This window comes from Nyctereutes procyonoides, unplaced genomic scaffold (genome assembly GCF_905146905.1).
Source record: "Nyctereutes procyonoides isolate TBG_1078 unplaced genomic scaffold, NYPRO_anot_genome, whole genome shotgun sequence".
NCBI lineage: Eukaryota > Metazoa > Chordata > Mammalia > Carnivora > Canidae > Nyctereutes > Nyctereutes procyonoides.
The window spans coordinates 17,048,616-17,067,908 of NW_026575033.1; the positions used below are offsets into that span (position 1 = coordinate 17,048,616).

Sequence of the window (19,293 nt, forward strand, 5' to 3'; positions counted from 1 at the left end):
AGAGGATTAACCAAATTAAAATAAGTTCACAGCAGAATCAATTACTTCTGGCATTATTTTTTCATTTAACTCTTCTATTAATATTACCCAACCTTCTTAATATCCTTTTCCTTTATCTCATATTTTTCTTTATAAGTAATACCTATTATTTATTTCCTTCTAAAATCTACATGTCTAAAACTCAAATATAAGTATGCAAACCAAAATACTATGTCCCCCCTATCCTGGAAATGCAATCTAGACAAACAGTAAATTTGTAGTATTGAGTTTGATTAGGCTGGTGTTCGCCCAAAGCCTTAGCTTGATGAAAAGGCAGGACTGAGAGTGGGACGAAGGTAGAGAAGACAGAGAAGACTCACAGTGTTTATTTAGTTTGTCATAAATTCCCAAAGCATAAAAATATCCCTTACCAAAGGTTAGTATGATATACGTAGCTAAGGAGAAAGGAATGGTTTGAGGTCACACAGTTAATTGTGAATTCTCTTTCTGTGCATAGGCTTCGATCAAAATATTCAAATTTAGAGATAGAGACATAAAAAGAAATGTGGTTTTCTGGGGACCAGTAATGTATAGAAAAGAAAGCTTTTTAACTTAAGCCATTTACCCTCTCTCTCTGAAAGGTGTGAATCACTGCTTTAATAGGAAATCCCAAATGAATGTTAAGCCCTTCTTTGCATCTAAGAAATGTTGGTAACATATTCCTAACAATGTGTCAATAGTGGGAGGATTCTGGGGGGCCTGACGGGATTTGGAAGTTAAATTCTTTGAGGGGTTTTCTATTATTTTGGTGGCAACACAGATGGATCTCTTAAAATATTAGAGCAGGACCCCATTCTCTCTGCTATTCACTAAAATTAAACTATTAAGGACAAATTTCTTTGTGTGTTATCTTTATTTTGGAGCCCAGAAACTCTTTTGAATCAAAATGGATGAAAGATCTAAATGTGAGACAAGAATCCATCAAAATCCTAGAGGAGAACACAGGCAACACACAACACCCTTTTGAACTTGGCCACAGCAACTTCTTGCAAGATACATCCATGAAGGCAAGAGAAACAAAAGCAAAAAATGAATTATTGGGACTTCATCAAGATAAAAAGCTTCTGCACAGCAAAAGAAACAGTCAACAAAACTAAAAGACAACCTACAGAATGGGAGAAGATATTTGCAAATGACATATCAGATAAAGGGCTAGTACCCAAGATCTATAAAAAACTTATTAAACTCAACACCCAAGAAACAAACAATCCTATCATGAAATGGGCAAAGACATGAACAGACATTTCACAGAGGAAGACACAGACATGGCCAACAAGCACATGAGAAAATGCTCCACATCACTGGCCATCAGGGAAATACAAATCAAAACCACAATGAGATACCACCTCACACCAGTGAGAATGGGGAAAATTAACAAGACAGGAAACAACAAATGTTGGAGAGGATGCGGAGAAAAGGGAACCCTCTTGCACTCTTGGTGGGAATGTGAACTGAGGCAGCCACTCTGGAAAACTGTGTGGAGGTTCCTCAAAGAATTAAAAATAGACCTGCCCTACAACCCAGCAACTGCACTGCTGGGGATTTACCCCAAAGCTACAGATGCAGTGAAACGCCGGGACACCTGCACCCCAATGTTTCTAGCAGCCATGTCCACAATAGCCAAACTGTGGAAAGAGATTGTCTGTCCATCGAAAGATGACTGGATAAAGAAGCTGTGGTTTATGTATACAATGGAATATTCCTCAGCCATTAGAAACGACAAATACCCACCATTTGCTTCAACGTGGATGGAACTGGAGGGTATTATGCTGAGTGAATTAAGTCAATCAGAGAAGGACAAACACTATATGGTCTCATTCATTTGGGGAATATAACAATAAAAGGGAATGAAGGGGAAAGGAGACAAAATGAGTGGGGAAATGTCAGTCAGCGTGACAGAACAGGAGAGACTCCTAACTCTGGGAAACGAACAAGGGGGAGTGGAAAGGGAGGTGGGTGGGGAGTTAGGGTGACTGGGTGATGGGCACTGAGGTGGGCACTTGATGGGATGAGCACTGGGTGTTATGCTATATGTTGGCAAATTGAACTCCAATAAAAAGAAATTAAAAAAATAAAACAAAACAAAACAAAACAAAAAGAAATCAAAATACTCCTGGCACGCCTGGGCGGCTCAGTGGTTGAGCATCTGTCTTTGGCTCAGGGTGTGATCCTGGGGTCCTCAGATCTAGTCTCTCATAAGGTTCCCCACAGGGAGCCTGCTTCCCCATTGCCTATGTGTCTGTCTCTCTGTCTCTCATGAATAAATAAATAAATTTTTTAAATAAAAAAATCAAAATATTCCTATGAGAATAGCATAGAACTGTATTAATCATTAATATCTTTTTAGGGATTGATTAAATAAATTTCTTATGAATTTAAAAATAAGATGTGAAAAAGGACAAGTGTATCTTAATGTGAAAGACAGTAACCAGAGTTTGGCTTCTCTGAAATCTTTTTCTGCTTATCTTATGGAAGATATTAATTATTTCTTACACTGTTGTCACAGCATCTTGCATGTACCAATATTATAATGCTAAATATATTATATATCATGTACTATAGTAATATGGTCTCATATTTGTATCTCCCACATGAGAAATGATGCCCTCAAGGATGAAAGCATGCCTTTCTACCTCCTCCCATCACCCATTTCCTGGCTGGCATGTGGAATGTGTGCAATAATTGCTTATTAAACCTAAGTCATTAAATTTATTTTACACCCAGTTTTAAATAATTTAAACCTATTTTTTTAACATAAATCAAATATCTGGAGTAAAATAATTACATTCTTTCTAAAGTCAGTGGTAAAGTCTATAATTAGTATGAGGATTGCAGGCTAAGTTTTCATCATAATTTAACTTCAGTTTCTAAGATCAGATAGATGCCCAAACTTTTAGTTCTCCAAGTTGATGCGGTAAGAATTTATAAGAATTTAAAACCACTTCTCCTAACCACCTCTCTGCTATACGCCCTTGCCAGTCAATTTCTCTTTAAAATTAGAAATGTTACTGACATGGCAGCAAAATCAATTCCACTGTCAGCAGAGAAAGCCCCGTTTGATGCTGATAACAATGCCTACTAGGCAACGAAGTTAATGAGTAAGAAGGATCACTTAGGGCACAGCTAGCAGTCAAAAGCGATGTTAAATAAAATTAAAAACAAATTTAAAAATTTTAGTAGGTAACTAGGATCACTTGGTGATTCAAATAGCAGAATACTTCCAGAACAGTATCTCTGAGCCATTCAAAATGACTAATGAATGTTATGAATATGAATTCTCAGAACATCACTATGAGAACTTTGAAAAGTAGGAAATTAAGTGAGAGGGAAATGAAGAATAATTTGTCCCATGTCAGTGCTTTGGCTGGAACAAAGACCTAAGTCGCTGTCTCTTCTGATGGAAGCGCTTGAACTCTTGCTTTCCAGCATGAAAGAAATTTCCAAAGGAAGTTTAATCTTACAGTATAACAGGAGCATGGCTCTGAGTGGTCCTAACATTTTTAAGAAACACAGCTTCGTGGTATTTAAAATGATTGGGAGTAGAAGCAAAATGTTGAGCAATTCAACATATTCTGAAGTCACTGTGTTTGAACATGGCACAACATTTTCAATTTGTAATAATCATTTAGTTGGGAAATTTTTGCCAAACATTAAACACTGTTTAATCATTTAGTTGGGAAATTTTTGCCAAACATTAAACACTGTGTGTAGGAGCCTAGATGACTGGAACAGCCGTCTTCCCTTCCAATCCCAAGAGAGAGAAGTAGACAATGAATAAGGAATGCCACCAATAACCTGATGTTGCAATTCTGAAATGAGCTAGAAATCAGGGCCAACAAGCTAGTTCCCCAAGTTTCAGCGGTGGATCCAGGAGACGTCCATGTCCAGTGGGGCTCAGACATGGCAGCTGTGCAATAAATGGTCACCAAAAAGCAACCAGGAAAAACAAAAAGGCTAAAAATGCAAAAATATCCAACAAGCAATCTAAATAAATTCAAATACACAATTAAAAAAAAAAGTAATACTAACATGCTGTGTTCTTACCCCTATTGTTCCAAAACTTTCAGGCTTTCTTCTCATCTTTTTCTTGCACAAGTGTGTCCAGATCCATTTGATTAGGTACCAGAGAGACTTGGGGCTCGGGATGACATTGAAGGGTGTTGGTAGAGTACCTCCTTCTTCGAAATAACTCATCCAAAGCTTTGTTCGAGCAAATTTCCATTCTATATCCGCATGGTCCTGAACGGGAGAATATGACAACTGCTGACAGGTTTCTTCACTACTGAGGTGAGATAAACCTCACAGAGAGCCTGTAACTTGACTTGGAGCAGCTCTTGGAACATTAATTAAATTGCTTAGGAAAACCAAGCTGACTCCAGTGGATAGTCATCTAAACATTTCAGATGACAGCTTACCCTGGTAAAGAGTCACAGTAATCTTGTCAGGTTTTATCCTTCCTTCTTCTGTGAAACCGACATCTTAAAAAACTCCGTGTTAAGGAGACTGCAGTGATCAGTTACGACTTGAAGACGAATTTTCATTTCCTGCACTGTAGACTTACATTAGCTCACTTGCACTAGATTTTAGCCACAAACAGGCCTTTATGTCTAACCCAAGGCCTTGAATCCCTGCCTAGGTGAGTGCCACCTGCATGACTGCTCATGGCTCAGCCTTCTGGTGTTTCCAGGAAAAGTCTCACTGGATATGTTTCTATGTGAACGATTCTTGTCCACCTTTAGGCAACAGGCACAAATGCAGAGAGAAGTTCCTCAAACAAATGTAGAATAGGATTTCTGACACAGCATTGAACCCTGACATAACCTTGTCCAAATGGCACCAGAGAGAGGAGTATGGTTAGTGGCTGCCTTGCCTGCAAGCCTGAAGCTATCCCTTTCATCATTATTAATCATTCCACTTTATTTATCTCCTAGCAAAACTTAACATTTGTGACAGAGATAGGGCAGCCAGTCCCCTCTTAAATTAGCCACAAATCTGATTTAAGCAGAAAAATCTGGGAAGTAGGAGGTGGTAGAAATTAAGCATACATACATTTTAGGATTTCAAAATAGTTCATTTTAACCCATTAATATTAGAAAGAAGACCTCTGATTTCTGAGTAGGAGAATAACAGACCATGTTTCATTCTAATATTCCGAAGTGGCTGTGTGCTAATGAATAGATGTGTTATATACACATTTCTACTCTGAGCAATAGAGATTTTTCGTCTAGACACTGGACAGATTGTGCTTTCTACAGGAATCAGCATATCTAGAAAATGTGTGGCCTTCATTGTTGCTTAGCAAATGTTGATTGGATGCACTGATCAAAAGACAGAAGTACAGAAGTTCCAGTTCCCCTTTCTCCCCTCTTCCTCTCCTCTATTTCTTCCCCTTTCCCTAGCTTCCTTTCTAAACAAGCTTATAGATTCTGTAGTAATGAATTAAAGTATGTATCATTTGCTATAGTCATGGAGAATGGGGGTCAGCTGAATCAGCTTAAGGTAATGAAAAGGCAGTCACTTCGGTAAATGTTGGCTCCTGAGTAGATTCTGTGCCTTCTGATTCTCCAGGAGGCACAAGTTAAAGATTATCCAGACCTCATTATGCTCCCTTATGGCTAACACGAGGCAGACTCTTCTGCTCATGGTTTGGGATTCTGAGAGGGTCTATAACAAAATCTATAGCAGACAAACTGGAAATGAAATATTCTATGCTGGTGATTACCAAAACCACCTTCTGTTACTCAAGTGAAATTCAATTAGTTGGCATATTCATGCTCCAAGGAGCCATCATGCCCATGATGCTGAGAGGTACACCTGTTCTCCATGTATGCTCTCCTCTCAAGTAGTTTATGAGTTTGAGCTAAACAAATACAGCGATTTGAAGATTGTTCTCATCTCTTTAAAAAGTCACCTAGAAAGACACACCCCATAAAGAAGAAAAAAAGTCATACTATTCTTAAATAATGTTCTTTTCTTGATGAAATCAATACATTTGATGTTTTATAGGATCCAAATTGTATATACAGTTTCTCTGTCTATAGCTTGATAATTAGAGATTCCTTATTTTTTGGAAGGTGTTCTGGAAAATAGAATCCATGTTTTGTTATGCTGACCAGAGGAATACAGAACTTCTGAAACAAGTACATAGAGACTTTCTTAAAAAATCCATATTTGCAATATGCTTAAATGAAGCTCCACAAATTCAGATATTCACCTGCAAATCCTAGGACCTAGGTATATCCAATGCAAATACTAAGTTTGTGAATCAGTAAATAAAAATCATATTTTATGCAGTTTTTCATCTGTGACAGGTATCTTGCCTCTATAAAGACAGTTTAAGTGAAATTCAGAATGCTGTGTCTCAAAATAACACTTCAGCGGTTTAGCAATTGATTCGAAGATGCAATATAATTGTAGTTATTTAAAGAGAAAATTATGGTTATAAATTATGCTTATAATATGCTATCTGCCTCAAGTATAAATATGAAAAACTTAAATGTATTTAATTCCAGTATGGGTTTGTCCTATTGCTATTGCTAATGGCCATTGATATGAAGGTAAGTTCAAGGAGACAAAGGGCTTTGTCTTTCTTTCTTTCAGGTTTTTTTTTTTTTTTTGGCTTTGTCTTTCTTATTCATTGCTGTATTTCTAGTTCCTAATAGTAGTTGGCAACATAATGTTCTCAATAAGAATTTGTTGAATAAATGAATAAATAAACTAACTTGTTTGGGTTCTAGAGTTTCAAATAAACATATACAGTATTGCATACTCTGCTGTAGAATTGAGGGTTACTCCTACATTGCCTTTTCTGGATTTGAGAAAATGAAAATCCTGTAGCATTTTCCCACAGACTCCTCTCTAGGCTAGCTTTTGTATCTTGCCAGGCTGACATGAGTTTGTTTAAACCAAGACTGTAGGTTAAATGGACAGAGACAATGCAAAATGCCAAGGACGCTGCATAGAGATGAGCCACTTGTTCATATTTCATACCTTCCCCAGTGCCTGCCATAACCAATGACTGCCTGGCAAGATAGATTTAGTTTATTTTATAATCCTTCATAATATGACAAAACTAAATTAGTATTTTGCCAATTGTGGTATAATACTGTTTTAAAAACTTCAAACTACACATTTATAATTCTGTTCTGTCTCAATAGTCAATTGCAGACTCTGTTTTCTATGATAAATAGGACAGAGTTTGGCTAGAAACAACATATTCTAAGAGGAAATATTGAATCAAAATAAAGTTATTCAACTTACTGCAATGAGTTGGTAAGAATTATTCATCATAGCTATTAACATGTTGAGTAGGACAACCAGAGAGATGACATTGTACGTCCCAAACATGGTGGCACCAACAAACTCTGTGAATTCATGCTGTGCTTTGACATTGGTCACATATAAATTGATCAGCCCAAAAATTGACCAAAACAGGGACTGGAGTGTCTCAAACAACCTGGAATAAAGATAAAATGACACTAATAGCTGTATTAATAGAACTATTGTACAGTAAGATATAACAATAGACCTTTATTCCTTTTATATTTATTTAATTTAAAGATTAAGCTTAATAAAAAGCATTAAAGAATTGCAAAATTAAACTTAATAAAAGGAATTGAAGAAAATTGTTTTCATCATATAGTACAAACAGTGTACTTAATTTTCCTAGGTGTACTTAATTTTTCCAAGAGCTTTGAAAGGTGTTTAGTTTCCTAGAGAAGGGACAACACATCTGACACACAGCCTGTTTTTGTATGGCTCCTGAATTAAGAATGTTTTTTTCTAAATAGTGAAAGGGAATAAAGGGGAAAGGAGAGAAAATAAGTGGGAAATATCAGTGAGGGTGACAGAACATGAGAAACTCCTAACTCTGGGAAATGAACAAGGAATGGTGGAAGGGAGGTGGGCAAGGGGTTGGGGTGACTGGGTGACGGGCACTAAGGGGGGCACTTGATGGGATGAGCACTGGGTGTTATTGCTATATGCTGGCAAACTGAACTCCAATAAAAAATATACAAAAAAATAAATAAAATTAGGGAAAAAATAGAAAAAAAATAAATAGAAAACAAACAAAAAGAATGTTTTTTTTTTCTTTTTCAAGTGATTGGGAAAAAAAATCAAAAGAGCTAGTCTGTGACATGTGAAAATTTTATAATTTCACATTTCAATGTCCATAAATAAAGTTTTATTGTAACACAGCCATAATCAGTCATTGCATTGTCTATGGTTTCTTTTGTGTTAAAATGATAGAGGTGAGTGGCTGCAATGGAGAACATATGGCCCACACAGACTAAAATATTTACTATCCCTTTCACAGAAAACTTGCTAACCAGTATTCTAGGGCACTGATAGTTAATAAATGATACATCCTCAAGCTTAGTCTTTGAAAGATGTCAGTTTGTTGAGATGCTTTTGCTTTCTTGGTTGTAGAAGGACTAAAAATAATGTTATCATTGTGGATTTCCACAGTTACAATTCAAGTTGACATAGTGAATCCTGTAAGATGGCAAAATGTCAGAATGCTCAAATACCAAAATTTACTATTTTTTTCTATTTCTGAGAACATTTAATTCATCCCTACCAATGAATGAACTCTGGTGTTTTACTGAAAGTAGAATTTCCTTAACTTAGACCAAGAAATGGGGTAAGATGAAGAGTGTCTGACTATAAATGAAGAACTGTTTCAGCATGACCATTATAACATCTTACCGTAATGTAATAAGAAGATAACAGGATTTTTATACTCTTTGACAAATGGTTAAAATAAGACTTCAGTCACATATTGCAGAAACAAAAACATAAAATATTCTTATACCTGAAATGGTGACTAAGGAGGTAGGATTTCAGAGGTCGAGTGACCCAAGGAAAGCCAATTCATATGAAGCCAACCAAGGGTTAATGGCATGGACTGATATGAAAAAAATGAGCATATACTATCAGATTTCCTCTCTATAAAAATTTACATTAGAAATATCAAGAGAATGAGGCAGCAGCCAAAAGGGGCTGAAATGTCATGATGGAGAGTGTGAGGCATTGGAATCAGGAGAGGCCAAAGGTTTGAGACCGCAAAAACAAAAGAACAGAGAACTGAACAGAAATAAGCCAAGTAACTACCAAAGAAAAGATACATGGAATAGTTGACTCAGATTAACACTGGTTCTCAGAATAAATGATCTAATGGTCCTCAGCTATGTCACCTCCTGCTCTTCCTGAAGCCACGCCTTACTCTACATTCTGCCCTTACTAAGATCAATCCTTACTCAGAGGATCAAAGGCTATGATCCTGTGCATGATTTGGATCAAATTCCTGTTACTTGAAAACTTCCATGAATTTCTGGTCTACGGTATAAGTGGGAGAATCTAATTAAGGATATCTTAATTGGCATTCAGGGCTTCTTTTCTCAAGTTTATTGCTTTTTTTAAAAAAAATAAACAGTTCCATATTTTAAATGTTTAAATTTTAATTATAAAATATGAAATGTAATTATTTATTGATTTACTTTGCTATAGCTATCCAACATTGGAGCAAATTATCATAAAATGGTAAAGGAGCTGATGTAATCGACCTTAATCAGACTTTGTCATGCCAGCAGCAATGTACATCACGTATAGAGTTGACCATGTATTCTTAAAGGACAACCAGGATGTCAGATTCTAACACTATTAGGGAAAGTTTAATTTAATTCACTGGCTCTTAGTAGAGGCTACTCTAAGTAATTCTTTGAAAACTTTCTCGGGAAATAAAGTAAATTTAATCCAAGGCCATAAGTTCCTTATTTTTAGTAATTTTAAGGACAATTTCTAAAATTAATGACACTGTCATTTGGGCTCAATGTGAGATAATTTTATTCTTTCTAAATGATGTATATTCTCACCACGAATATATAAATATAATTCAGCTGGTTTTCCCGATATCAATAGCATTTTACAGAGAAAGCTAGAAGTTACATAATATAAGTGCTAATAATTAATAATAAATTATATAAAATGCCACATAAATCCTGTAACAGTTACTTTTTTAAATGTTCAAATAAAAACTAATGTAGAATAAATGGATTGCTATGGTTGAATAATACTGATTTGCTTCCGTCTAAATAAGAACTACTAATTATTAGAGAATATTAGCAAACCCTTTGGCAAAACATTTATATGTATTTTTAATTAGCATTTGAAAAGAAAATTCAAAATAAGGTGACATTTTGTGATTAATTCTGGATTTCATTATTTTTATTTTCTTTTCCTTTCTTCAGCGAAATGAATCAGAAGTGAGATGTGCAGAACAGTTCTACTTAACCAAAATATATTTACTTTAAGATTTAGACCTTAGTATCAATCCTAAATTGTGTTTCTTATTTATACTATTATGTGAATTATTCTTTTATTATATGGACTAAAGAAATCAATGTACGTTAACATTTTAAAGCCACTGCTTCTAGAAATGTTTCCACAATTAGTGATTCCCAAAACTATGGATAGTAAGATCGCCCATAGATTGAAAAGTCATTAGCTGCAGTATATTGCAGACTACCATTACATAACAACTGTTTTCCTTATTCTTTGGTGAGATAAGAATAAAACGGTTTTGAGGATAACGCCACACTTAACTAAATAATACTTAGCATAAAACCCTAGTTGATTAAAACCTGGAAGTTTCTTTTTTTTAAGTTTTTTTTTAATTTTTATTTATTTATGATAGTCACAGAGAGAGAGAGAGAGGCAGAGACACAGGCAGAGGGAGAAGCAGGCTCCATGCACCAGGAGCCCGACGTGGGATTCGATCCTGGGTCTCCAGGATCGCGCCCTGGGCCAAAGACAGGCGCCAAACCGCTGCGCCACCCAGGGATCCCAACCTGGAAGTTTCTATGGATCGATGCTACAGCATTGCCTTCCAAAGATAACTTTTTTGTCTCTTGCTCTTCAAAGATATTTCTCAGTTGCTACTTAAAAAAATTAGCTTGCTCCCCACTTAAATACTTAACAGCTGGAGAAAGAGAACAAGTAAAAAGTAATATATTTCACAGTTGAGGTTTCCCTCTATCTTTTGAGATGAAAGTGATGAGTAAACATCAATTAACAGAAAACACATCTGAATATTTTATTCTTAGTTTATAAGGAATAATGTAATATTAAAACAGATGAAGTATGAGCTCAGTTGGCCAGTTCCAATTCTGAGGAATATACCTCCATAAACATAAAAGGATTGTTCTAATGAGCCAATATGTGTCATAAAGCCCATGCTTCTCTCTCCATAAGCGAGTTCCTTGAGCAGAGACTATTAATTTAAAATTTCATGTAGAATCATTTCAGTGAGCAGATATTTGTGGGTTTTTGTTTTTTTAGTATCATGCAGTTCTTCCCATATTAAAGAGAAAGCAATGTGGAAGCCTAAAAAGATCAGAAAGAAGTGTCCATTTGCTGGTGGAACTGAAAGGAAAGACAGTGAAGACACAGATCAGTCTGCGCTCACTGGGAGCTCACGATCAGGAGAGGATCAGGAAGACATCTGGAAAAGGGACATCTGAGGTAGATGAAAACAGAAGAGTTGGAAACAGAAGAGTTGGAAAACAGAAGACAGTTTTGCCACTAGGAAGGGAGAAAAAAGGCATTCTGGGATGAGAGAAGAATATGATATATTTGGTGACTGACTAGAAAATGTTGAGTAAAATGTTACTGGGGAATGGAGAAAGATGGAGCTAGATAAAGAAGCAAGGAAGCAAGGGACAGATCACTGAGGGATCTTGCATGTCATGCTAAGGAATGTGGCTGTATCCAGTCAGGAATGAAAAAGCATTTAGACACTTTAAACAGGTAAGTGTCAAGATTTTGGTTTAGAAAGATCACTCAGGGAACAAGATGGAAGACATAGAGAAGAAGGCAGAGGCCAGGGCAGGGATTCTGGGATTTAGGCATGGGCAGTGAACACGGGAACATGATGCCGGGATAACAAAGAGAGCAGGGATAGATACCAAGGATTGTGTGCAGAGGGGCAGGGGAAGGAGGGATCAATTATAAAGCACAAGTTTTTGTTTTAAGTTTCTGGGTGAGTGGTGATAGCACTGGCCAAGAAAGAGAATTGAGGAGGAAGGAGAACAAATTTTTCGAGTGATTCTGATCAGGTTTTGGGTTGAAATTTTTAGGAGATCTGCATGGAGAGGCATCAAAGGACAGTTGAACTTACAGATCTTAGGGAGAGAGCTCTGTGCTAGTGACATGACTATAGGAGTCATCCCTCAAGACATCAGGGCTGCATCCAAAAGCACAGAGGAGTCTTCACGGGGCTCCTGTAACATGATCTGAAGATAGTCACTGAGGCAAGATATCACTATTTAAAACTAATAACTGAAATACAATGATCAAAGAAAAGTGAGAAAAATTTGAGGAGACAAAGTATAAAGACATAGAAACAATGGAACAGAACAGAGAACCCAGAAGTGGACCCTCAACTTTAAGGTCAACTAATATTCGATAAAGGAGGAAAGACGATCCACTGGAAGAAAGACAGTCTCTTCAATAAATGGTGCTGGGAAAATTGGACATCCACATGCAGAAGAATGAAACTAGACCACTCTCTTGCACCATACACAAAGATAAACTCAAAATAGATGAAAAGTCTAAATGTGAGACAAGATTCCATCAAAATCCTAGAGGAGAACACAGGCAACACCTTTTGAACTCGGCCACAGTAACTTCTTGCAAGATACATCCACGAAGGCAAAAGAAACAAAAGCAAAAATGAACTATTGGGACTTCATCAAGATAAGAAGCTTTTGCACAGCAAAGGATACAGTCAAAAAAACTAAAAGACAACCTACAGAATGGGAGAAGATATTTGCAAATGACGTATCAGATAAAGGGCTAGTTTCCAAGATCTATAAAGAACTTATTGGGATCCCTGGGTGGCGCAGCGGTTTGGCGCCTGCCTTTGGCCCAGGGCGCGATCCTGGAGACCCGGGATCGAGTCCCACGTCGGGCTCCCGGTGCATGGAGCCTGCTTCTCCCTCTGCCTGTGTCTCTGCCTCTCTCTCTCTCTGTGACTATCATAAATAAATAAAAATTAAAAAAATTTTTTTAAAATTATAAAGAACTTATTAAACTCAACACCAAAGAAACAAACAATCCAATCATGAAATGGGCAAAAGACATGAAGAGAAATCTCACAGAGGAAGACATAGACATGGCCAACATGCACATGAGAAAATGCTCCGCATCACTTGCCATCAGGGAAATACAAATCAAAACCACAATGAGATCCCACCTCACACCAGTGAGAATGGGGAAAATTAACAAGGCAGGAAACAACAAATGTTGGAGAGGATGCGGAGAAAAGGGAACCCTCTTGCACTCTTGGTGGGAATGTGAACTGAGGCAGCCACTCTGGAAAACTGTGTGGAGGTTCCTCAAAGAGTTAAAAATAGACCTGCCCTACGACCCAGCAATTGCACTGTTAGGGATTTACCCCAAAGCTACAGATGCAATGAAACGCCGGGACACGTGCACCCCAATGTTTCTAGCAGCCATGTCCACAATAGCCAAACTGTGGAAGGAGATTGTGTGTCCATCGAAAGATGAATGGATAAAGAAGATGTGGTCTATGTATACAATGGAATATTACTCATCCATGAGAAATGACAAGTACCCACCATTTGCTTCAACGTGGTTGGAACTGGAGGGTATTATGCTGAGTGAAGTAAGTCAATCGGAGAAGGACAAACATTATATGTTCTCATTCACTTGAGGAATATAAATAATAGTGAAAGGGAATATAAGAAATGTGTGGGAAATATCAGAAAGGGAGACAGAATGAACTAGGGGTGGTAGAAGGGAGGAGGGCAGGGGGTGGGAGTGAATGGGTGATGGGCACTGGGAGTTATTCTGTATGTTGGTAAATTGAACACCAATAAAAAATAAATAAAAAAAAAGATATAGAAACACTGAATTTAAAGGGCAAGATTTCAATAGTAAAAGTGTTAACAGAGTCACATGATGTAGACAGTTTAAGTTTAAAGAGCTAAGTGTCCCTTGACATTAAGGATATGGAGGCTCCAAATATTTTCTAGAGCAGTGTTGCTGGACTGATGGAAGCCACAGCCACATCGCCACTGGATGAAGAATGAGTAAGAAGAAAACAAGATATCCTGTTCAGGCTTCTTTTCAGGATTGTTTGGATGAAAGGAAGGAGAGAGACAGAGACAGAAGTGAATGGGAAACCCAGGGCTCAGAGTTTCAGCTTCTGTTCTCACCCTGAATGGAAGGAGTAATGGGAAGAACCAGGGAGACAGAGGTAGGAGATAACGTTCTACCACTACTGATAATCGTGACCAGATGCAATGTGGCTAAGTTCTTTTTAAATCATATTCTATGGCAAGCGCTGTATTAGGTACTTTACGTGAAGTATTGTGTTTTAATCTTCTGATGGAATAAAATCTGAGGTAATGGGTAGTAAAAAAAAGAAATTTATGGAGTATGATGAATTATAAAAAGAAATTAATAAAAAGAAATTATAAAAAGAAAACCAAAGACCAACAGAAGCAAAGAAATAAAATGTAGAGCAGGAGCCCAGAGGGCATCACTAGACATCCTCTTGCAGTGACTGGCACCCCTTATATTGAAACAGGGTCATCTAGGGACAGGTGACTTATGCCTGCCTTGGACACTCTATACATTCTAGTACACTTGTGATGCTAAGAGTTGTTGCTGTATTTTTTAGTTTTTGAATAATCTCTTGCTTGCAGATTTACATTCTATGATCTGGAAAAAATTTCACATAGAATACCTGATTTATTTGGGCTGAATGATTTGGGTGTCTAATATCTGAGATATGCAGTATCCGTTGCGTTTCATGATAATAGAGGAGACTACTGGCATGGGTACACTAAAATAATACACAATCCAAGCAATTTAACCTTGCTTAACATTTGCCTCTAGCATACAATTTCTACTAGATATTTTTGCCTCAGACTTCCATTGTGGTAGAACTTCTTGGAGAGTAAAATTGGTTCATAACTTGTTATCATTTACCACAAAACCAGGAAGAGGGCAATGTGATTCCTGGGAACTCAGGGATCATGAATTAGGAGGGGGTTAAGTGCAGATGAATCGGATGTCTGAGAAGGGGCTGAATCTTGGAACCAGAACTGCTCCCTGAATTAAACACAACCGAGATACCTCAGTTCTAGGTGCTGCATGGAAGTTCCCCCCCAGTAGACAAAGCACAGGATGAGAAGGAGATGATAGGTGGGATGGTGGTGGCAGGTGCATGCAGTACGTGGTGACAAGGAAGTTGTGAAAGCCGGTGAGCAGAAGGGCTCTCCATCAGAAATCAAGAGACAGCAGACAGTATCCAGGACGTTTGTAAGAGGCTCACTTTGAGGCCATGCATGAAGCTGGTGGGATCTGACCCTTGTACATCTCTAGTCTCAGCCACCAGGAGCAAATTACCATGTCAAGGAGCACAAACAAGTGGGGAAAGAGGACCTTCCAGTATCAAAACAGAGACACAATCCAGGGCCACGCTAGTCACAAGGACATTGCTTCAAGGGCTACATTGCTACATTGCTTCCACTGAACCCCTCCTGTCTGGGGTCAGAAAGATGACAGGAAGGTCAGGGCACGAGGAAGATGACAGGGTTGAGGTAGGCTGGTCAAGCTGGAGAACTACTGCCAAAGAGTAGAAGAATCGAGGCTGGGAGCAAGGGATGAAGGGATAAGGTGAAGCTGAGATGACCTTTTGTTTCCTCTATGACTCATGGTTTGTAGCAAATCTATTTCTGAAAGGATCCGAGGCTGCTAAGGCTGAGATTAAAATTTTTATGTGCAAAGAAGTAGATGCTGATTAATTAAAATGGAGTTTTAAATATTGGGATCAAAGATAGAACAGGTACGGAAATGCATTAATAAGAATATCGTAGTCGTAAGTGACTTAGTTTATATGAAGGTATTGATTTTTTTTCCTGCTTGAGAAATTGCTGTACTCTCTTATTTCACATAAAAGTCTCTAACAGCCCCTGAAGAGGGTCTGATTTTTAGTCACCCACAGAAGGATCATTTGTTTATTTATTTGCAGTTCTGGCATGGAGGAACATGACCTAACGTCTTCATTCATCTGCGAATGAACTGCCTATCACAGCTGTCTGGTGATCACAGAGGACACAGGTATGCAGAGGTGTGTTCCACGAGGACTGTGTGGGTGTCAGACAAGGGGGCATGTGCCTGTGCTGTCAGCAAACCTGCCTGAGAATGACCAGAGGCTGACACTGAATGAGACCTCCTGCTCGAGTGTAAGGGCACAGAGTTTTGTGTGCATAATTATAGTGGTTAGTGGTTAGCCTGGGGTTCCTATTTTGGATTATTTCTACATGTTTAGATTCTTTTGTGTGTGAAGAGTGAAAGAACACGTCGGGGGACTTCCCTATCCGGAAAACACAGGAAAGCTCAAAAAGTACTTATATAGATTGTCTTTTACCATGCTTGTAAGCTGTCAGTAGGGCAGAAGTTTCCTCTTTATTCCATATTTTAAAACTAAATATATAGCTTTCCTTTCTACGAGGTCCTTTAAAAGACCATTTTACTAAGATTTAAAATAAATATGCTGTGTATATATATATATATATATATATATATATATATATATATAAATGTCAGAAGGATCCATTTGTATTCAAAGCCCTGTTAATTCCGTTTTCTGCATTAAGCACTATTTTCTTTGCAACCACTTGTCATGGTTCAAATTCATAATGTAATACTCTGAATTCTGCATAAAATTACCAATAAAAGCGTCTGTTTGACTTACGTTGAAAATGCATTATTCTGCTTTTCACATCGTATGCCTTTACAGCTTAACCCTTTTGTTTCTTCGTAATAGAAATACAATTGATTTAGGCCATTTGCAAACGCTAGCAACACAAGGCAGTATATGAATAGAAACTTCAAAATGTCTAGGAGCATTCTTCCCAGAGATATTTGCAGAGGCCCCAGGTGAGAATTTGCCGTAAACAGCGAGATCAGGCGCAAGGAACTGAAGATGTTTGCGATGGCGAATAAAGCTTCAGCCACCAGCGTGGGATGCCACATGTCCCAAGATTCCCGTGGATTAAGTGCGCTGTACTGGAGAAAAAAAGAGAAACAAAGATAAAATAAAACAAACACATACATATGACTATGTCAAGTTCAGGACAGGTAGATCCAGCATGATGGCCTATAGGGTCTCCACGGTGGCCAATGTCCTCCGTGATGGTGACAGCAATATTCATTTACACAAAAATAAGTTTATTAAAGCCATTTATAATTTCTAAGCTTTAATCAAAGTGGCCTGCCTGGTCTGTCCTTGTCATTTGTAGTAATTTGTTAATATGTGAATTACATCTGACCTTGACCTTTCTGATGGAACTTTAGAAAGAGAAAAAGAAAATGCTACATAGGAAAAAAAATCTGATTTTATATGGGGAAAAGACAGCAACATGGTAACAAAGAAAGCTACATTATAAAGGAAAACTACTAAATTTTGAACAAAATTACCAATGGTTTTACTTACGGTATTTGACACATTTGCCTAGTCTAGATGAATGCACGTAGGATACAAATTATATATAGTAAGTGGAAGTTCAGGTCCATTGCCCTGGAAATAGTAATGACCAATATGGGCACGACTGTCAGTGCTTTGTATCTGTTATATTCCAAATGCAGATAAAACCCAACTTGGAAATCACCCTGGAAGTCAATGAGTTGTTAATTTTTTTGAGTTGTTAATTTTTTATATTTAATATGTAAAACGTGATATTACATGAAAATTCTTGCTGTTACTAGACTTTGACCATCAATTATTTGAAAAGTAAGACTCAGTTAATTAAAGTGCCAGCTTTGAATTATCTTGACTCTGAAATATATAAAGAGCAAAATGGAATTTATCCTTTGTATTACTGAAGTAAATTCATATTCGTTTTTAAAAACAAGGTCAAATATGCTCTTTGAGAGTTAAAAAAGGATCTGCCCTACGACCCAGCAATTGCACTGCTGGGGATTTACCCCAAAGATACAGATGCAGTGAAACGCCAGGACACCTGCACCCCGATGTTTCTAGCAGCAATGTCCACAATAGCCAAACTGTGGAAGGAGCCTCGGTGTCCATCGAAAGATGAATGGATAAAGAAGATGTGGTTTATGTATACAATGGAATATTACTCAGCCATTAGAAATGACAAATACCCACCATTTGCTTCGAGGTAGAGGGACCTTGAGGGTATTATGCTGAGTTGAAAATAAGTCAATCGGAGAAGGACAGACATTATATGGTCTCATTCATTTGGGGAATATAAAAATTAGTGAAAGGGAATAAAGGGAAAGGAGTGAAAATATCAGTGAGGGTGATAAGACATGAGAGACACCTAACTCTAGGAAATGAACAAGGAGTAGTGGAAGGGGAAGTGGGCAGGGGTTTGGGGTGACTGCGTGATGGGCACTGAGGGGGGCACTTGAGGGGATGAGCACTGGGTGTTAGGCTATATGTTGGCAAAATGAACTTCAATAAAAAAAATAAAAAAAAATGCTCTTTGAAATACCGTGTTCCAAAAATCTATAATTAAACCTCTGTAGGAACCAAACAATACATTGAATTCTCTTCTTCATACACTTCTCTAAAAAATGTCTAGACAACTGCATCTTTTTCCTAATAATCATGTTAGGAAAAAAAAAGTTGGATTTCTGTATGAGTCCCATCAGACTTTTAGAATATTTCCTTTCTTTTTATATTACATTTTATACCAAAGACCTTTACAAATGTTAATTAATTCTCTTGAAACTAATAGATAGTTTTTTTCAAATCTCCCTGGGAAGAAAATACATCACAAGTTTCTGATTTTTTTCTAATACCCAGACTCTTGCTTGAGTGACAATTTAAAACAATCAAGTTTGAGCTAGAAGGAAATTATTTTCTATTTATTAATGTTGATAACTGCTCTTGAACATTCCTAAGTTCACCAGAAAATAGGTCATCTTGCATATATGTAAAAAGTTAAAAATTTAATATTTTTTATTCATTATAACACAAATCAAAGTGAGGGTTGGTAGTAACAACCACCATCGAATTCTTTTCTCTTGGTCACCTCATACGATGCATGTTTTCCTTCAGAGATTACGATCACCTTCACCTTCTTTTTCTCACTTTCCTTGAAAGACACATGTTTAAGTAGAGAATATTCCCCCACCCCCTTTGATGGCTAATCCTATATTTCTCTTTCTCTCTCTTTAAGCTAATATGGC

The 19,293-nt window shown here is 37.3% G+C and overlaps 1 protein-coding gene across 1 annotated transcript in view; it reads right to left on the reverse strand.

Moving 5' to 3' along the window:
* Window positions 1-19,293, reverse strand: part of TRPC4 (transient receptor potential cation channel subfamily C member 4) — a 206,870-nt gene that overhangs the window by 13,025 nt on the left and 174,552 nt on the right. Inside the window, exons 6-8 of the mRNA XM_055317339.1 lie at window positions 16,829-17,142; window positions 7,300-7,495; window positions 4,084-4,278 (exon numbers count right to left, since the gene is read on the reverse strand). Coding sequence (XP_055173314.1) covers window positions 4,084-4,278; window positions 7,300-7,495; window positions 16,829-17,142 — 705 coding nt within the window. The remainder of the gene's footprint in view (window positions 1-4,083; window positions 4,279-7,299; window positions 7,496-16,828; window positions 17,143-19,293) is intronic.